A 16,004-nucleotide genomic window follows, 5' to 3' on the forward strand; every position below is an offset into this window, starting at 1 on the left:
ATGATATAATATTGTTGAAATGGTTACTACAGAAATAATTTTTCTTACAAAGCAACAAAACATAATTCATATTCCTGAAGATAAAAAAGCTCAAAAACCTTGAGCATTTTTATTTTCTTCCTTACATTGTAGTGAAGTTATACTTTTGTTTTACAACAACAATGTAAGCTGAAAATATATCTATGCAATGCTTACTAGAAATATATAAATAATAAACATCTTAAAGCCCGATGAGTATATATAATGACCTTCAGTTATTTCATTGCTAAAAATATTTGAAATTTATAATGATAATTATAAAATTTACCTCATGATACTGTAAACAGTAAGAAAAGAATTTATGCCAGCATTCCATTTGCAAATCTATAAATTCTTCATCCGTAAGTTCCCCTTCACTTGCTCTAGAGTGAATCTGAAATAAATTCCAATACAGTGAATATTCAGCTTCTTGAAGATATGCAATTCCAAAGATTTTTAAATCTGAAATTAATTCTTTTTTCTCTCTTTTCAAAAAGTCTTACTTCTGTTTCTACTGCAAGTGTTACTTCTTCTTTCAAGGTAGTGAGAGATGACTGATAATCACTGGCTATACTGGTATCAGCAATTCTGCGATAAATCTAAAATGAAATAATTTTTTTAATTTTGTTCTTTTGCGGTTCTTTAAAACTTATATATTAAAAATAAATTTACACTTATAGCTTTTCTAATTGTAGAAACTGAAAATCTTCCTTGTTTAAAAATTTCTTGTAAATATGCCTCTCTTGGATCCATATGATTTAGAGATAAGAAAACTTCCTTTGCAACAGGAGTCTGAAGATGAACTAATGTCCAGGATACATCTTTACACTGATTTTCTTCACTATTAATTAAAATATATAATTATTAAATTTTAGAAAGAAAAAACTTTCATATTAAACATTTATTTTAAAGCATACTTACCTATCTATAAAAGTAAATTTTACAATTGGCTCACTATTTCCATTAAGCCATAATGTCCACAACTGAGAATCAGTTAAATGAAAATCCACCAGATCATACTAAAACATATAAAAAGATTTTTTAAAGAAAGTCTATATAAATAACTTTCTTCATTTCAAGTAAAAAAGTTATTTCAAATATAAACATCCATTAACCTAAGTTTTGATTAACACCAAATGATCTACCAGATTATATGAGGGAGTTGCACTAAAGGCCAATTCTTTTCTTCCAGAACTTTCTAAATTAAAAACTAAAAATTAATTTATTATTACTATATTTATCAAGAGATGGTGCCCAATGCCTAACACTATGCAAATTATTATACTTAATATTTAATTATTAAATAGTAGCCATATTATAGCCCAATATAATTCAGATCATTTGGCATTATTTGAGATAATACAAAATTGAAGAATTAAAGTTTAAAGAAAACAAATGTTCCTTTCTTACAAGTTGTACATTTTTTAAAAATCTATATGGTATTTTGTGGAGCAAAAAGAAAGATAACAAACAAACAAATAATAATCTAAGTTTAAGGTTAAGAATAATTGTATGTTTATTCTCAAAATGTGAACAAGTATAGCTTATTAAAAGTTTTACAGAAATATCAATAAATTATTTGTTTTTGATATATATAAATTATAATAATTAATCTTATCATTAATTTTAAATAAAAAAAAAAAGTTTATTTTACTAATACAGTAAGACCCCACTTAATGGAGGGGATGCATTCCTAGATGACAAAGTACTAAATGAAACAGCATTAAATGAGGTCATTTTAACAGAGTAAATAGAGATAGGGAAACATGCGACCAAAAATAAACAGATTTTACTTTAATTTTATGTTATTTTTATATTAATTTGTATAATAATAAATGTTAAATAACACACAAACATATGCACACACAAATGTAAAGTTCATTTTTGTGATGAAGGTCCTGACTTTTCTGAAATTCTTGTTCTTTTTTTTTGCTATAAAGTTGTGAATTTTCTATTGTCGCTTTTTTCTTTCCTTAACCAAACGTTGGTAGCAGAAGATGGCATCCAAAACGCCTCGTTTTGCTTTTGCACTCCTTTCAAAATCTGGATCATTCGCTACAATTTGCTCAACGATTTCAGTTATCATTTCCAAACTTTTACTAAAATAATCTGTAGAGAAATTCTTTAAGTTCTTCGTTTTCAGAATCTCTATTTTCTAGTTCTACATAAATTCCTCGTTTTGCCAGTTCTTGAAGGTTGTCATTGGTAAGGCTCTCACCAGAAACCTGCTGTAACTCCTCAATACCCTGCTCGTCTACATCTCCTAGTCATGCTGTACTGCTGTATCGTTAGGTTACCAAACTCAACCTAACGATACAGCAACAGGCTCTTCTTGTTGAGAATTCTTGGATACCTTCAGTCATAACTTCTTCCACACTTCATTCGTGCATTTATCAGTTAATTCTTCCCAAGCAAAATCGATATTGCCTATGTTATATTTTTGCTATGTTATAAATGATGTTATATTTTTTCCAAAATTGCACCAAACAAACATAGAATTAAAGAAAGTACACCCTTTTGTCAGCTTTTGCCGATTGGTTTGTGTTCGTAAATAATAATATTAGTATTACATATGACTCAATAAAATACTGCAATAATTTAAATCAGCATAAATTTTGAGCTTTTTTAAGGCTCTGAGCAGACTGCATTATATCAAATCAACATTAAGCGAGGCAGTGTTAAGTGGGGTCTTACCGTATACTCTTTTTTAAATTCATTTTATTGAATATTTTTTGATGCATATAGGAAGGCTTCTATTGTTTTTGTGACATTACCTTACAGTGTATATGTAATAAAATAAACAACATATAATATGTAGTTCTGTTAAAAATTAGTGGTATGATGAAATAGCGTAAACATTTTTATTTATAGTTATATTTTGATGCTCGTGTTGTTTACTTTTTTATTTCTGTTATTCTAAATTTTAGGAATGTTTTTGTTAGATCTTGAAAACTTTCTCAACACTTCCGAGTTTACTATCTACTTTGCATAATAATGTTGTAGTAGTATTAATTAATTGCATTATATAGAAAATACTAAAAATTTTTCTTTTGTTAGATTCTTTTCCTGATTAAGTTAAAAATCTAAATGTAATTGTTGAAATTTGTATTTTTTGTATATAAATTTTATTAAAAGAAAGTTCAGTATTTTATATATTATTTTCTATTTCTTTTAAGAGCTCTGGTGCAAAATTTTTGTTCTCTCATTTTTTAAGATATTTTGTTTAGCCTTTACTTTAAAACTTTGAATTTCTTTGCTTTTCAATATAAAATCTATTACTTATTTACAAAATTCTAAGATATTTATGTGTAAATAATATTTTGCAATTTTAACTAAATAAATTTTTGCATCCTGCTATATATTATTGAATACAATCTATATATATTAAAAGTGAGATATTCTGTCCCCACTAAAACCGAAACCAATACTTTACAAAGAAGCAGCATGAAGTAGATTATACTTAGGTCGCCTGTGGAATCTACAATTTATTCCTCAAAAAGACCACCCATTAACTTCCTCAGTGGACTGGACATGAATTCATGGGAAGAGTTAACAAAGGAAAAGGAAGGTCTTTGCACAGGGATAGGAGAGACAAAAAGACTTTTTTCAACTCTAAGTCATGGCTATTTGTTTGCTTCCATAGCAACTATTCTTTAAGTTTGATTTTTGAATAACCTTTGGTTATATAGAGAATAGATATAAAAACTAAAATTATATATTATTTTTAATTTTTATCTGTATGTATATATATATATAACAAATTAATTTGATTTACAATTTGAAAATTTCAGAACAATTTTTGCATGGTTTTTAAAGATGTTTTAATTTTCAACTGATTTGATTTTAATTAGTTTTGATTTTATTTTTAATTTTGATTTCAGCATAAAGGCCAGCATTTTAATTATTATTTTATTACTTTTTAAATTTACTTGTTATTTTTAGTTTTAATTTAATTAGTATTAACTTAGTTTTTACAATTATTATTATTCATAATTATGTATTTAATTTTGCCTACATTTTTTGAACCTTTAATTACAAATTGCAACTCTTTTTTTCTTTTACAACATAACGATAGAAATTGCTTTAGTGTTGTTTTGCATGAAAGTTAATCAAATTTAAATTTATTTTTTTGCCTGCTTTTTAAAAATTATTTAAATTTAATTTTAAGCGAGAAATTAATTGAACTATCAGGCTACAGTATATTAATAATATACAGAAATCAAAAGTATACATATATTGTAAAAATTGTACTTGACAACTGACTTTCATCATATCCTTAATTATTTGAATTCAATAAATTAACATCAATAACATCAATTCAATTCAATAAATTAACCATTTGATGGAAAAAAATTCAAAAAATAAAGAAAATAAATACATTGACTCCATTTAATATGCTATGGTTGAAATTTAGAGTTTTTAATCAGCCTGTGTAAATAAGCTTTTCATCAAACTATGTATTATAACAGGGCTGTGGAGTCGTAATCATGGAGTTCTGGTGTTTAGTCGAAGTCGTCAAAAAATCTGCCGACTCTGACTCCTTTTTACTTCCCAACTTGTTATGTATATAAAACAGAAAAGTATTGGAATCATACCAAATTTGACCTTCCAAGTTTTTTTTTCAAATCTACACATTTGGAGACCTCCTGAACAGGAAAAAAAAATCAATTAAAGGGGCAAAAATTCAAGCGCACGTGTATATTGGCATCTAATTTGTTTAATTTCTTTATTTTTTGTTCTGAGATATTAAATAATAGGTAGTGTTTAAGAAACAAAATTTGGCACTGTAGCTTGTGTATAAAGGGGCATTAATGCTATTAAATTTTGGTTCTTAATTAAAGGTCAACAGGGTGGAGACATAAAAAGAGGTCATGTGTCATATCGCCAGTGCAGTTGAACTTAATGAATATTTTACTCATTATTAGCATCCACAATATTTTTTTCTTTTTAAATAAAACTCGTCTCTACCCTCAAAATTAAGTGTTTTGTCATTTTACAATAGTACAGTAAAACCCGTTAAGATGTTAGAATGTGATTGGGGACATGATTTAGTTCAACCAGTATGAAGCTTAACTCCTGTGTTAAACCATCCAACTCAGATTTAAAAACCACAGAAGTTATTAGGCTTTAAACAGGGTGAACAAAATTGTCAGTCTAACATCCACACATACAGAAAAAAAAAAAAAAACTGAATTGTTTTCATATCTCGACATTTCAAGATGTCCTGAGTCCAAAAATGTAAAAATTTGGGAGGGGCCATTTTTTGACTGATTGCTACACTTTCCCTCTGTTATATATAACAGCCGGCAAAATAAAAATTATTGAATACATATTTATATATTGACTGTGACCTTACTTAGAGGAGTCTTTTAGCTTTGGAACAAAAAAGTTTCTACATTCTATCTTTATCAGAACTCTATTTATTAAATCTTTTATTCTGAGATCACTTAATGACATTAGAATTTCTATTTTGGTAACAAGTCCACCCCTGGTCAGGGTCAGAGTCGAATGGTAAGGAAAAGCCAGAGTCTGTAGATTTTTACATGACTCCACAGCCCTGATTTTCAGTTCTTATAATTGCACATAATGTAAGTGATAATAGCTAAACAATAAAATCATTAAACCCAATTATTCAACAAAATTATAAGTGTATCATTTAATAAACTTTTAAATCTTTTTCATCATTTGCTTAAACATTTACAACTTTAAAATATTTGAAATTTAAATTAAAAATTAAAACAGAAATGTATCATTACAAATAAGAGATCATTTCATATATACTAGGTACAGTTTGTTTTCTGTCTGAACATGAACTAAGAACTGAGTTGAAGCATTAGCAAGTCAATTATATTGTTTTGGGGACCCCTAAAACAATACTATTGACTTGAATATAAAATAAAAAGAGTTCAAAAATTGGATGTGGTCATGCTAATGACCTTGGACATTCTCACTAAGCCCCTACTAATCTTGAAAACAAAATCATGGACCCCTGATTTTATTACATTTTTAATTTCCTCATTTCACATTATATAAAATGATAGTTTAATTAAAATCAAATTTTGAGAATGAACTCAATTCTATAAGCCATGTAGAAGAGGCTTCACTAATGCTCTGCCTCAATAATATTATTTATATATAAAAAAGAAAACATTTTTAAATCTCTTACTTCTGGTGCATATAAAGTAGATATGTAAGCTAAATTACATTGACCAGAAAAAATTCGTGATTGAAATATGAAAAACTGATTTTGTTCAGGAAGGCTCATATACACGGCTAGAAAAAAATCTTGATCTCTGTATCCACTAACTTTCTTCATAGAAAACTGTTGTGCTGAAAAAATTTATAACAATCATTAATATATATTTAATTATAATGTATATAAATAATATACATACACAGTATGTTCATTATATTAAATTATAATACTCAAATACTTATAAAACTAACAAATATAAATTTATGAACAATCAATAGGCAGTATTATTGCTTATATTATAATTTTAACACAAGTCATTCGCAATTTATGTATTGTGATTCTACAGAATTTTCCATATACTTTTTATATAAGGTGTTTAAACAGCCATGGTAAATTTTTTAAGACTGGAAAAACAACTTCAAAACAATTAAAAAGTCTTAATACAAATGGATCCACAGATCAATTATTTCCAAGATAAACAGCATTTTGTGATTGCAATCTATTTGTGCATTTTTTTATTTACCATGCTCATAGTATACTTGCAAACTCAGCAACTGAGTTCACATATTTGTCCTGCTGACAATATGTTACTTCCAGTTTGTGGTGAAGTTGCAGCATTACTTGAGGAGGATTTTGGGTTTCTTAAGCGATTTAACTAAGATAAGACTAATTAATATCGGAAAGCGTCAGCGTTGGGAAGGTGGGTTTGCTATCGGCCATGGCGAGTATTTCGATAACAACTTTAGAGGAAAAGTTCGCAGAGCTTTTAAAAGAAGCAAAGGCGTAACTCGACCAGTCTAAGAACTTTTGCCAGACCCTGAAAGACAAGATATTCGACAATTTAGACGAGGCAGCCGGTATCTTCGATCAATTAAAACTATCCCTGCTGAATCTGGCGAACAGGAATAAATTACTACAGATCCAGCTTGAATCCACCAGGACTTTAGCCGGCTTGAACAGCCAGCAGTCCCCGAATTCGTCGAAACAGACATACGCCGAAGCTGTTAAAAAGCCGCCTCGTCCTCCCAACGATAGAGTCGTGCTGATCTATCCCAAAGAAGAGGATAAGCACTCACAAGTTGTCAACACACGGCGTATAATCGAGTGAATCGACGAACGTTCGAGCTTGCAAAGTTTCTCTGCCTTCACACTTCACTCGTTGTTACATCCACAAATAACACTTTAGAAATCAAATCCAAAATGAAAACTATTTTTGGAAGTTTGATCATAGTTGAAATTCTAAATCATCCGTAAACAACAAGAAACTCCAATCATTCATTTTAAAAACAGTTCATTTGGAGAACCATTTTTATTAGAATTGTTTATTTATTTTGATGAGTTATTTTCACATTAAAATTTTTACTGTATGCTTTTTAACACTTTATATATGATCTATATATGCACACATCACTTTAATATACAGGTAACCCCAGTATAACATGGCACTTTTATAGCATGGATTCACTCTAACACAGTTTGAGAATTGGGTAAAACCCTCGTACAACATGAAATGTAATAAAAACTATTAAAAGCGAACTTTATCTAATTTGAAATTAGGGAAATCCCCATACAACAATTCAATAAATGTGATAAAGCTTTTAAGTGTGAAAGATACCTCATTTGACTTTTTTCATTCAAGCGCAAACGTACTATCAGATTTTCGTGAACTATTAGTACTTAAGTACAGTATGTAAATTTTCTTTTCCTGCCTTCTGTCAATACACGTGATCCTTCTCGAAACTTGTTTCAGTGTTGCCAGATCTCAACGCTTCTGCTTTTGATGTTGTTTAACTTATATTAATATGTATCACTTCTTAAGAAAATTTTAATAAAGATATTTATCTTAATTATGAAAATATAATAGCATGTTTTTTAATTTTTGGAACCTAACCTCCCTTTTCATACTAGTTCTTTGTTTCGTATAAAGTGGCAACTTTTTGGAACATAACTCCCGTGTTATATGGGGGTTACCCGTATTATCATTAAACTAAAATTAAAAATTAGCCAATGAATACAGATAGTTATCATTTCATTTCATATTATAAGCAAGTTTAACAATTCACTTTTCAAATATTAATATCTTATTTTACTACATTGTAAAATCATTAAATTTTATTTATTATACATTTTAAAAGCATTACCTGTTAAATTAAGAGGAGTATTTATTATTCGATCACCACAACATTCTAACACATTTGCATCCATTAAACATTCTCTTCTCTAAAATAAAAATATGCTATATTTAATTATTTAATATATTTAATAAATATATTTGCTCTATAATGTCAATATTTTTTCTCCTCTTTTATGACAACCAATATAATTTAATAAAGTTTGACAAATAAATGTTTGCTGATGTGTTTTAATATTAAAATCTAGAGAGTGAAATGAAAAATAGAAATTGTCAGTGTACAATTTATAAAATTTCTAGAAAGGAATGATCATTCAGTTTATATATGGTAGGCTTACAATGGTATCTCATTTTACTATTAGGAGACAATGGCACAAAGTTCCTTGTAGTAGGAGTGGGAAAAGAACTGCAGATAGTCAACATGTATTGTAAAAACTTTTTGAATCACTTTAATGCTACTTAACTAATTTTTAATACTACTCTTTATAAAGTAAATAATTGACTTATTTTAGCAAGTATAATGGCAGGAAATAAAATTATTTTTTCACTTTATGATCCTATTTTAGCTGAATTATTAAAACAACAATTTACCTGATATGACCACATTCTTATCCTAAAATCTTTACATAAAGCAAAAATCAAAGTATCCCCATTAAATGGATGGCAAACTAAGCTATATGCCATATCTTCTCTAACTTGATTTCCTCTGAAACAAGTAAGATGCATTTATTAAGATATCTATTTCAAATTTCAAATCTTATATATTAAGGAATTAATTGATTTAATCTAAAATTAGTTAAATGTTGTTAGGAAGTTGTAAATGTAATCTTTAACCTTAGGAACCATCATGCCCTCTACTCTACTGCCCATGTGATGACCTGATTTATGTGAACCCTGTTAACAGCAGTTGTTTTTTTGTCCTTCCTACAGAATAAATGTGTGTTATGTTCTCATGTCCATCTTTGTCCGTTTTTCTTTGTGTTACCTCAACACAATCCTTCTTCAAATTCACATCCTTACAAATATTAACAATACCAATACTTGTTTTTGTTTTAAGCATTTTCAATAATTTGTGTTCATATCACTTGTGACATTACATTATTACCTGAATTGAAATAAACTATTTTTTATTAAAAATACAAATCAAATAAGTCCAAATGCTTTAAGAAAAATATCCAAAGTGAAAACAAATGAAAATTTACTTCATTTGCCCCTCATTTCTTTTGATTCTTTTATTTTGGATTCTCGAAATCAGGAGTCACTCTTGATTTCGAGAATCCAAAATAAAAGAATCAAATCACTCTGAAAAATTTAAAAAAAATCACAAATCATCTCTCCAGTTTAATTTTTTTTTTCGGCCACTTTAAATTATTTATTGCCACTAGTTTTCACCAATTTTACTTACTAATTAATGCAAGTGCTGGTAGCCTTATCATTTTGGCATCTAGAAAGCAAAAGTGACATGCTAAGCTGTCAAAAAATGACTCCCAACAATTTTACATTTTTGGTCTTAGGACAGCTTGAAACATCTAGAAATGAAAAAATGGGAGTGTCTGTGTATGGGGAGTATGTTATGTTCATCTTGTTTGAAACTTAATAACTCCTGTGTTTTTTTGTCAAAAATTTCTGAAATTTTGCATTGTGGTTTGTTTATTAGGGGGATTGATGCTATTAAATTTTCGTGGTTAAAGGTCGAGAGAATGGGGAGATAAAGAGGGTCACATGTGTATCTCCAGTAGGGTCGGACTTAATGATAATTTATTATATATTATTATAATTCATTATTAGCATTTACAATTTTTTTTATAAAACCTATCCCTACCATCAAATTAAGCTATTTTGTCATTTTATAATAGTTTAAAATATAAAAAAATTTTTAAAAATATGATAACAGATGGCACCACCAAATGTTGCTGGAAAAGTTAAGCAACTCGTTGCTGGATTTCTTTTAATACTCCTTTCATGCCTTGTTATTGTTTTCTTTAAAGATCTTGGTTTTTCAAAACCATTTGATATACACTTTCTTTAATTCATATCCTATCATTCATATAAAATCCACAAAAGTATTTTTTAAAAACTATTTGATTAATATATTAGTATTAGTTGATTATTAATAGTATGAATTTATTATGCACAAGTTTATTTATTAACAATCTCCTTTCTCTGGTGCATTTTTTTTCACTTTACAACAATGTTTCCAAAAGTTTTTGGAATTACCATACCTTTTTAGAGAACATATTTTATACATATATATATAAAAATTATATTCATCATATATATATATATATATATATGATGAATATTCAAAATAAATTTTTGACCCCCTTATCTGCCAACATCACCTTGAATTTTCTACTACCCTCAAAGAGATGATAGCACTGACTTTGAAAACCACTACTTTATAACCACAACAACAATACAAAACTACAACACTAGGGAGAAATGATGATTAATAAATGGATATTTCACAATCACAACTTTTGCTAATAGTATAGTGAAGAAAATATTATTATATTATATTGATATTTCTGAATACTCAATAATACCATATTTTTTAAGTGAGAAAAACATTATAATTATATAGCATTCAGCATCTAACTTAATATCAAATTATTAATTCAAAATCAAAAACTTACCGAATGACAGATGGAACAAGACCACTAATTATTCTTGACATCACTGATGTCTGCTTCAATTCAAATGCTATTACTTTCTCTGTAATCATTCAAATTTAATGCATCTTAATCTTACTAAACAAATTATTAGATATATTTAATATTAAATAAATGAATAAATAAATATATACATGTATATAGTAAAACCTCTAATCTCGAATAATTCCTCCATAACTAAAACTGCATTTCAGTCCCAGTAAACACTATAAATTATAATGTATTTTTCTACTCCTAAAGTAAAAAGTTTTACATATATATCAATATTGTTTCCCTAATCAAACTAGTTGAATTCAGCAGATGCTGCCCAACCTATTAAGTTCCATAAATCTTTTCAGTATGTTGTCTGGTAAAACAGCTTTAATACAGCTGGATAAGCAGCTAATGCCATAGCGCATTTCAAATGAAAAAAATTATGACATTAGCTTGCTTATCCAGCTATATTAAAGCCACTTTATCAGAAAACACGCCCTTTGTTTATCAGCAGATTGCCAGTTTAGTGAAAACCCACCAGATCTATAGATCTAGCAGGAATGCTGAAATTTGATATGTATTATGTGGAATTTGTTTTTGAATAAATTCAATGTGGCTTAGAGAAGTAATTTTGTGATATACTTAAATTCATGATATTTATTTAAATCATTATTACAGCCTGATGTATTGTTTGAGTAATGACTCATAAATGTGTGTCATGGACTTAAATATATTCTACTGCTTTATACTTTTAAATCTGAATAAAAGTTTTTCAATTTTTTATACATCTCCATACATAGAACTCTCTATAACTCATATATATACATATACACATGTATAAATGTGGCTTTATCAGTATATTATTCCTTGTAAATTTTGATACAGAAAATTAAAAACAATACTCAAAGAAACATATTGCAGTTATGTTAGAATATAATCAAATTTAAATAATATATTTTTCATTTATGATTGTAATTTTACAATTCATAAAATTTTTGAATTTGAGTTACTTAATATACAATTTATTTAAAATATATATTAAATTCATTATCATATCTTACCTTTATCTTGAGGCAAACAGACAACTAATAAGGTTCCAATACTATTTGCCAAAACAAATATAGCATCTTTCTGAGGGGTCAACCAGGAACATGAAGTATGAGGTAGAGGAACACCAACTGATGCAGCATGATTTAGTACATAATGATTTTTACTATCTTGTAAAGTAGCAAGTGACGCATCAAAAAATATTGATGGAAGTGTAGCTTCTGAAGGATGGAAAGATAAATAATCCTGAAAATATTTTTTTCTCAAATTAAATTAAATTCATAAATATAATTTTACTGTATATTCTTTCAAATCAACATACCGTTCCAATAAGTTTACGAGGATGAGGAAAAACTAGCCTGTGAACACTAGATATTGTAGCAACCAAAATAATAACTTGATCATGAGTTTCATGTATGCTTACTCCTTCTAGAACAGGAGTGTGCTGAAAACGCAATCTTATATGACTCCCAGTCAAATTTACATCCAAAGATACTTCAATTAATTCTAAAATTTCATTTGAAGCTCTCCTAAATAAAAAACAATTTTTCCATATAATATACATAATCAAAACGATCAAATTTCAGAATCATTATATAAAGTAGGTGTGGGCAACCTGTGATACCATTTTGATGTGATATTGGCCAAATATCAGAGTTTACACATATTTCATACAAATACAATCAATATAATTTTCAAATTTATTACTTATATCCTTTTGACTTTTATTTACTTTAACATGCAAACTTATTGTAAATTACTAATGAAATAAATACATTTAATAACAATAGTTTGTGAGTCACAAAAAAGTCATAAAAGGCTGCATGCAAGCCTGGGTAAAGGGTTACTCATGCCCAATGTAAGGAAAAATAGAACTCCTTAATTACAATAACTAACAAAAAATTTATTATTTTAGAACAGCAAATAAAATTTGGAATTTTCAACATTTAACATATTCTAAAAATAGAATATGAATATATAACAAATGTAAACTAAACTTTAACAATGCACTATCTTGATTCAACTATTACCTGAAAATTATATCATAAATATACAGATATGGAATCAAAAATAAGATATGATGTTACAATTTGTGACAAGGGACCCAAAATAGTAATTAATAAACTTATATCAGTTATCTGTTAAAAATGTACTACAGACCCTCTCACTATAACTCTAAATGGGCACACAATTTTCTTCTACCAGCCAGTAAGCATGTAATAGAAAGATCTGCTCCACTCTATCAATTGATTTATCACTAGAATAACTTGGATAAAAACTTGATTTTTTATAATATGCAAGATCCATCGAAATGTTCATTTATAAATGTCTGATCTCCTCTTGTTCGAATGCTATCCTTCATTGTAAAATATATTATATTGTAGCTAATTTTTATTTATTTTGCTATTTGTCTATGTTTTGTTTATATTTATTTGATTCTGTTTTGTTGACACTTGGAAAAGGCCCAAACTGGCCATAGCGTCTTTAATTAAATTTGAATTTGAAACATTAATAGAACATTATTTAGACTATGGAGTTTTAAAATGCTGTTCTAATATAGAGCAAAACTGATGATGGCTTCAATAAACTCAAAAATGCTTCTTGATAATAAACTTTTAGTTGGTTACATTAATTACATACATTACATTAAATACATTAATTAAACTATATTATTTTTCCTTACATATCACATTTAATACATAATATGTGATAAGGATAATAATAAGAATGATCTAGTTAATATACAAACTGAACATTAAAGATTTATCAAATTTTTCTTGATTAACAGCTAAAAAGTTTAATTAATGATTAGAATAATCTTATACTACTACTATCTATTAGAAGTATAAAAAATTAAATGATTTATAGTCTTTCCCAGAATAAGAATGAAGCCAATGTTCATTAGTCTGCAAATGCAAACAAAAACAGTTCCATGTTCATTATAAAGTAAAACATAATATAGTATATGTAAAACATATTAACAAATTGTAAGATATTGCCAAATGATCCACTAGATTATTTATTGGGCTATATTAAGGCCAATATTTCCATAATATAGTCAAATAGTATTTGGCATTACTAACTGAATTAGATTGTTGTATATGCTATTATATTATACAATAAAGTATGTTTAAACTATTATAATCTATTTGAAATTTCTGATATTTTTTGAAAGAAATTTGAGGTTATAAAAACGTGAGAACCCAGGCTAAATAGAAAAAATTTACTTTAATAATTTTGCTAACATTTTAACTCACACACACACAATAGCAGGAAGTGATTCCATTTTCCCACAGACTTGATTCCTTGTCCAGAGATGACACATTTGAATGTATCGGAAATATAACAAAAAAAATTATTGGTTTAACCAACGAACATTACCTAAAAAGATCATTGAAATTAAAGGGAAAGACTCCCAAATAAAAGAAGATCAAAGACGAAAGTAGGGTTCGTTCCTCCTTGAGAGTTCACTCCAGATTTGGATACACCACCTATCTACACTGTCATCACCGCCAATAGCCAATGACCAGAATCCTACCTTCCAAGGACAATATCATCCTCCTACGGGACAAGTCCACCTGTACAAGTGTACAAAACTCCTCAAGGAACCTACAACTTCAGGTATTTAGCAACTCGCGATCACATGTAACTCTCTCTCGGTAAGGGATCCACTAAGATAGACCAACTGACCTATACAGTATAATATCCTATCCTGTATATATGTAAACCTCTATGTAAATTTCCTAAATAAATCAATAAACAGGTATTAATTTTGCTAAATGAGTTGCAGAGTGCCCTTCATTCAAGTACACAGTCTCCTCCATCCGGAATCCAACCACTTATGTATGTGACCACTTGCAAGGTAGCAAAACCTTCTACGCTCACGTTGAGCAACAACGGTGTCAGTCCTGATGTAGGCATCGCCAACTCGGTGTTGACCCTTTAGTCACAAAAAACAAAAATATCATATGATAAAATGTTTAAAGTTTTAACATTTTTCCCCCCAAAACTCAAATGTCATAGTTCAAAAAATTTTTGTTGCATAGCAATGGTGGTGGAGTAACACACATTCATGATCCAGTACATTGGCTCCATTCTTATTTTGGGAAATACTATACATTAATGAAAAATAAATCTGAACTAAAATATTTCTTTTTATTAAATAAAATAATTAATTAAATAGCTATATTAAAAAATTGCTTAAATTGTTTATTTATATGTAAAAAAATAAAATTTTAGTTACCAATATATGTAACGATTGCTTGTGGGGGTTGAAAGAAAACAGCTTTCTTGATATGCATAACCTCCTGCACTTTCTGGAAGTTTGATGTCTTGTAAAGTACTTTGAGCAGCTTCTATAAATAACACAAATAAGTGAGTGAAGTTAAAAATATATTTTAAACAAAACACTTTTTAATTTAAAATTTTAATTAATTAATGTCATAATGCAAGTTACATTTTATATTCAAATGACTCAAAAATCAAATGCCTTTGAACAATCATTTTTACAGGGTTTGTCCGAAAAGTAATATCAGTGATTTTACTGTGAAATGAATACATGTCACAGTGCACTCAGAGCGGTGGGGATCAGTAAAAGGAGAAGTCAGGTTACACATGCATGGTCGCTCAATTGCCTCCGACCATCCAGAGAGTAAGGACAGGCATTTTCGTGAAACTTGTTTTCATCTCCCATGCAAGCCACAATGCAGAACTCGATTGAGCACAGGATTGCCATCAAGTTTTGTGTGAAACTCGACAAGTCCACAGTGGAAACTTCCCCCATGATAAAGACAGCCTTTGGTAATGATTGTTTATCGAAACACCAAGTCTACCAGTGGCACAAGGCATTTGTTGAAGGCCGTGAAGAGGTCAGCGATGAAGCCCACGCTGGAAGGCCATCAATGACCACCAACAAAAATGTGACACGTGTGACTGAACTCTTGAACTCAGACCATTGTTTGAGTGT

At 28.4% G+C, this 16,004-nt stretch overlaps 1 protein-coding gene across 1 annotated transcript in view; it reads right to left on the minus strand.

The window, feature by feature from the left end:
- Positions 1 to 16,004, minus strand: part of Nup160 (nuclear pore complex protein Nup160) — a 57,157-nt gene that overhangs the window by 22,894 nt on the left and 18,259 nt on the right. Inside the window, exons 2-12 of the mRNA XM_067280872.1 lie at positions 15,282 to 15,393; positions 12,360 to 12,567; positions 12,052 to 12,283; positions 10,982 to 11,060; positions 8,937 to 9,051; positions 8,356 to 8,434; positions 6,185 to 6,348; positions 940 to 1,037; positions 691 to 859; positions 522 to 617; positions 308 to 412 (exon numbers count right to left, since the gene is read on the minus strand). Of these exons, the coding sequence (XP_067136973.1) occupies positions 308 to 412; positions 522 to 617; positions 691 to 859; positions 940 to 1,037; positions 6,185 to 6,348; positions 8,356 to 8,434; positions 8,937 to 9,051; positions 10,982 to 11,060; positions 12,052 to 12,283; positions 12,360 to 12,567; positions 15,282 to 15,393 (1,457 nt within the window). The remainder of the gene's footprint in view (positions 1 to 307; positions 413 to 521; positions 618 to 690; positions 860 to 939; positions 1,038 to 6,184; positions 6,349 to 8,355; positions 8,435 to 8,936; positions 9,052 to 10,981; positions 11,061 to 12,051; positions 12,284 to 12,359; positions 12,568 to 15,281; positions 15,394 to 16,004) is intronic.

This window comes from Centruroides vittatus, unplaced genomic scaffold, assembly GCF_030686945.1.
Source record: "Centruroides vittatus isolate TY-2023 unplaced genomic scaffold, ASM3068694v2 contig_9, whole genome shotgun sequence".
Classification (NCBI taxonomy): Eukaryota; Metazoa; Arthropoda; class Arachnida; order Scorpiones; family Buthidae; genus Centruroides; species Centruroides vittatus.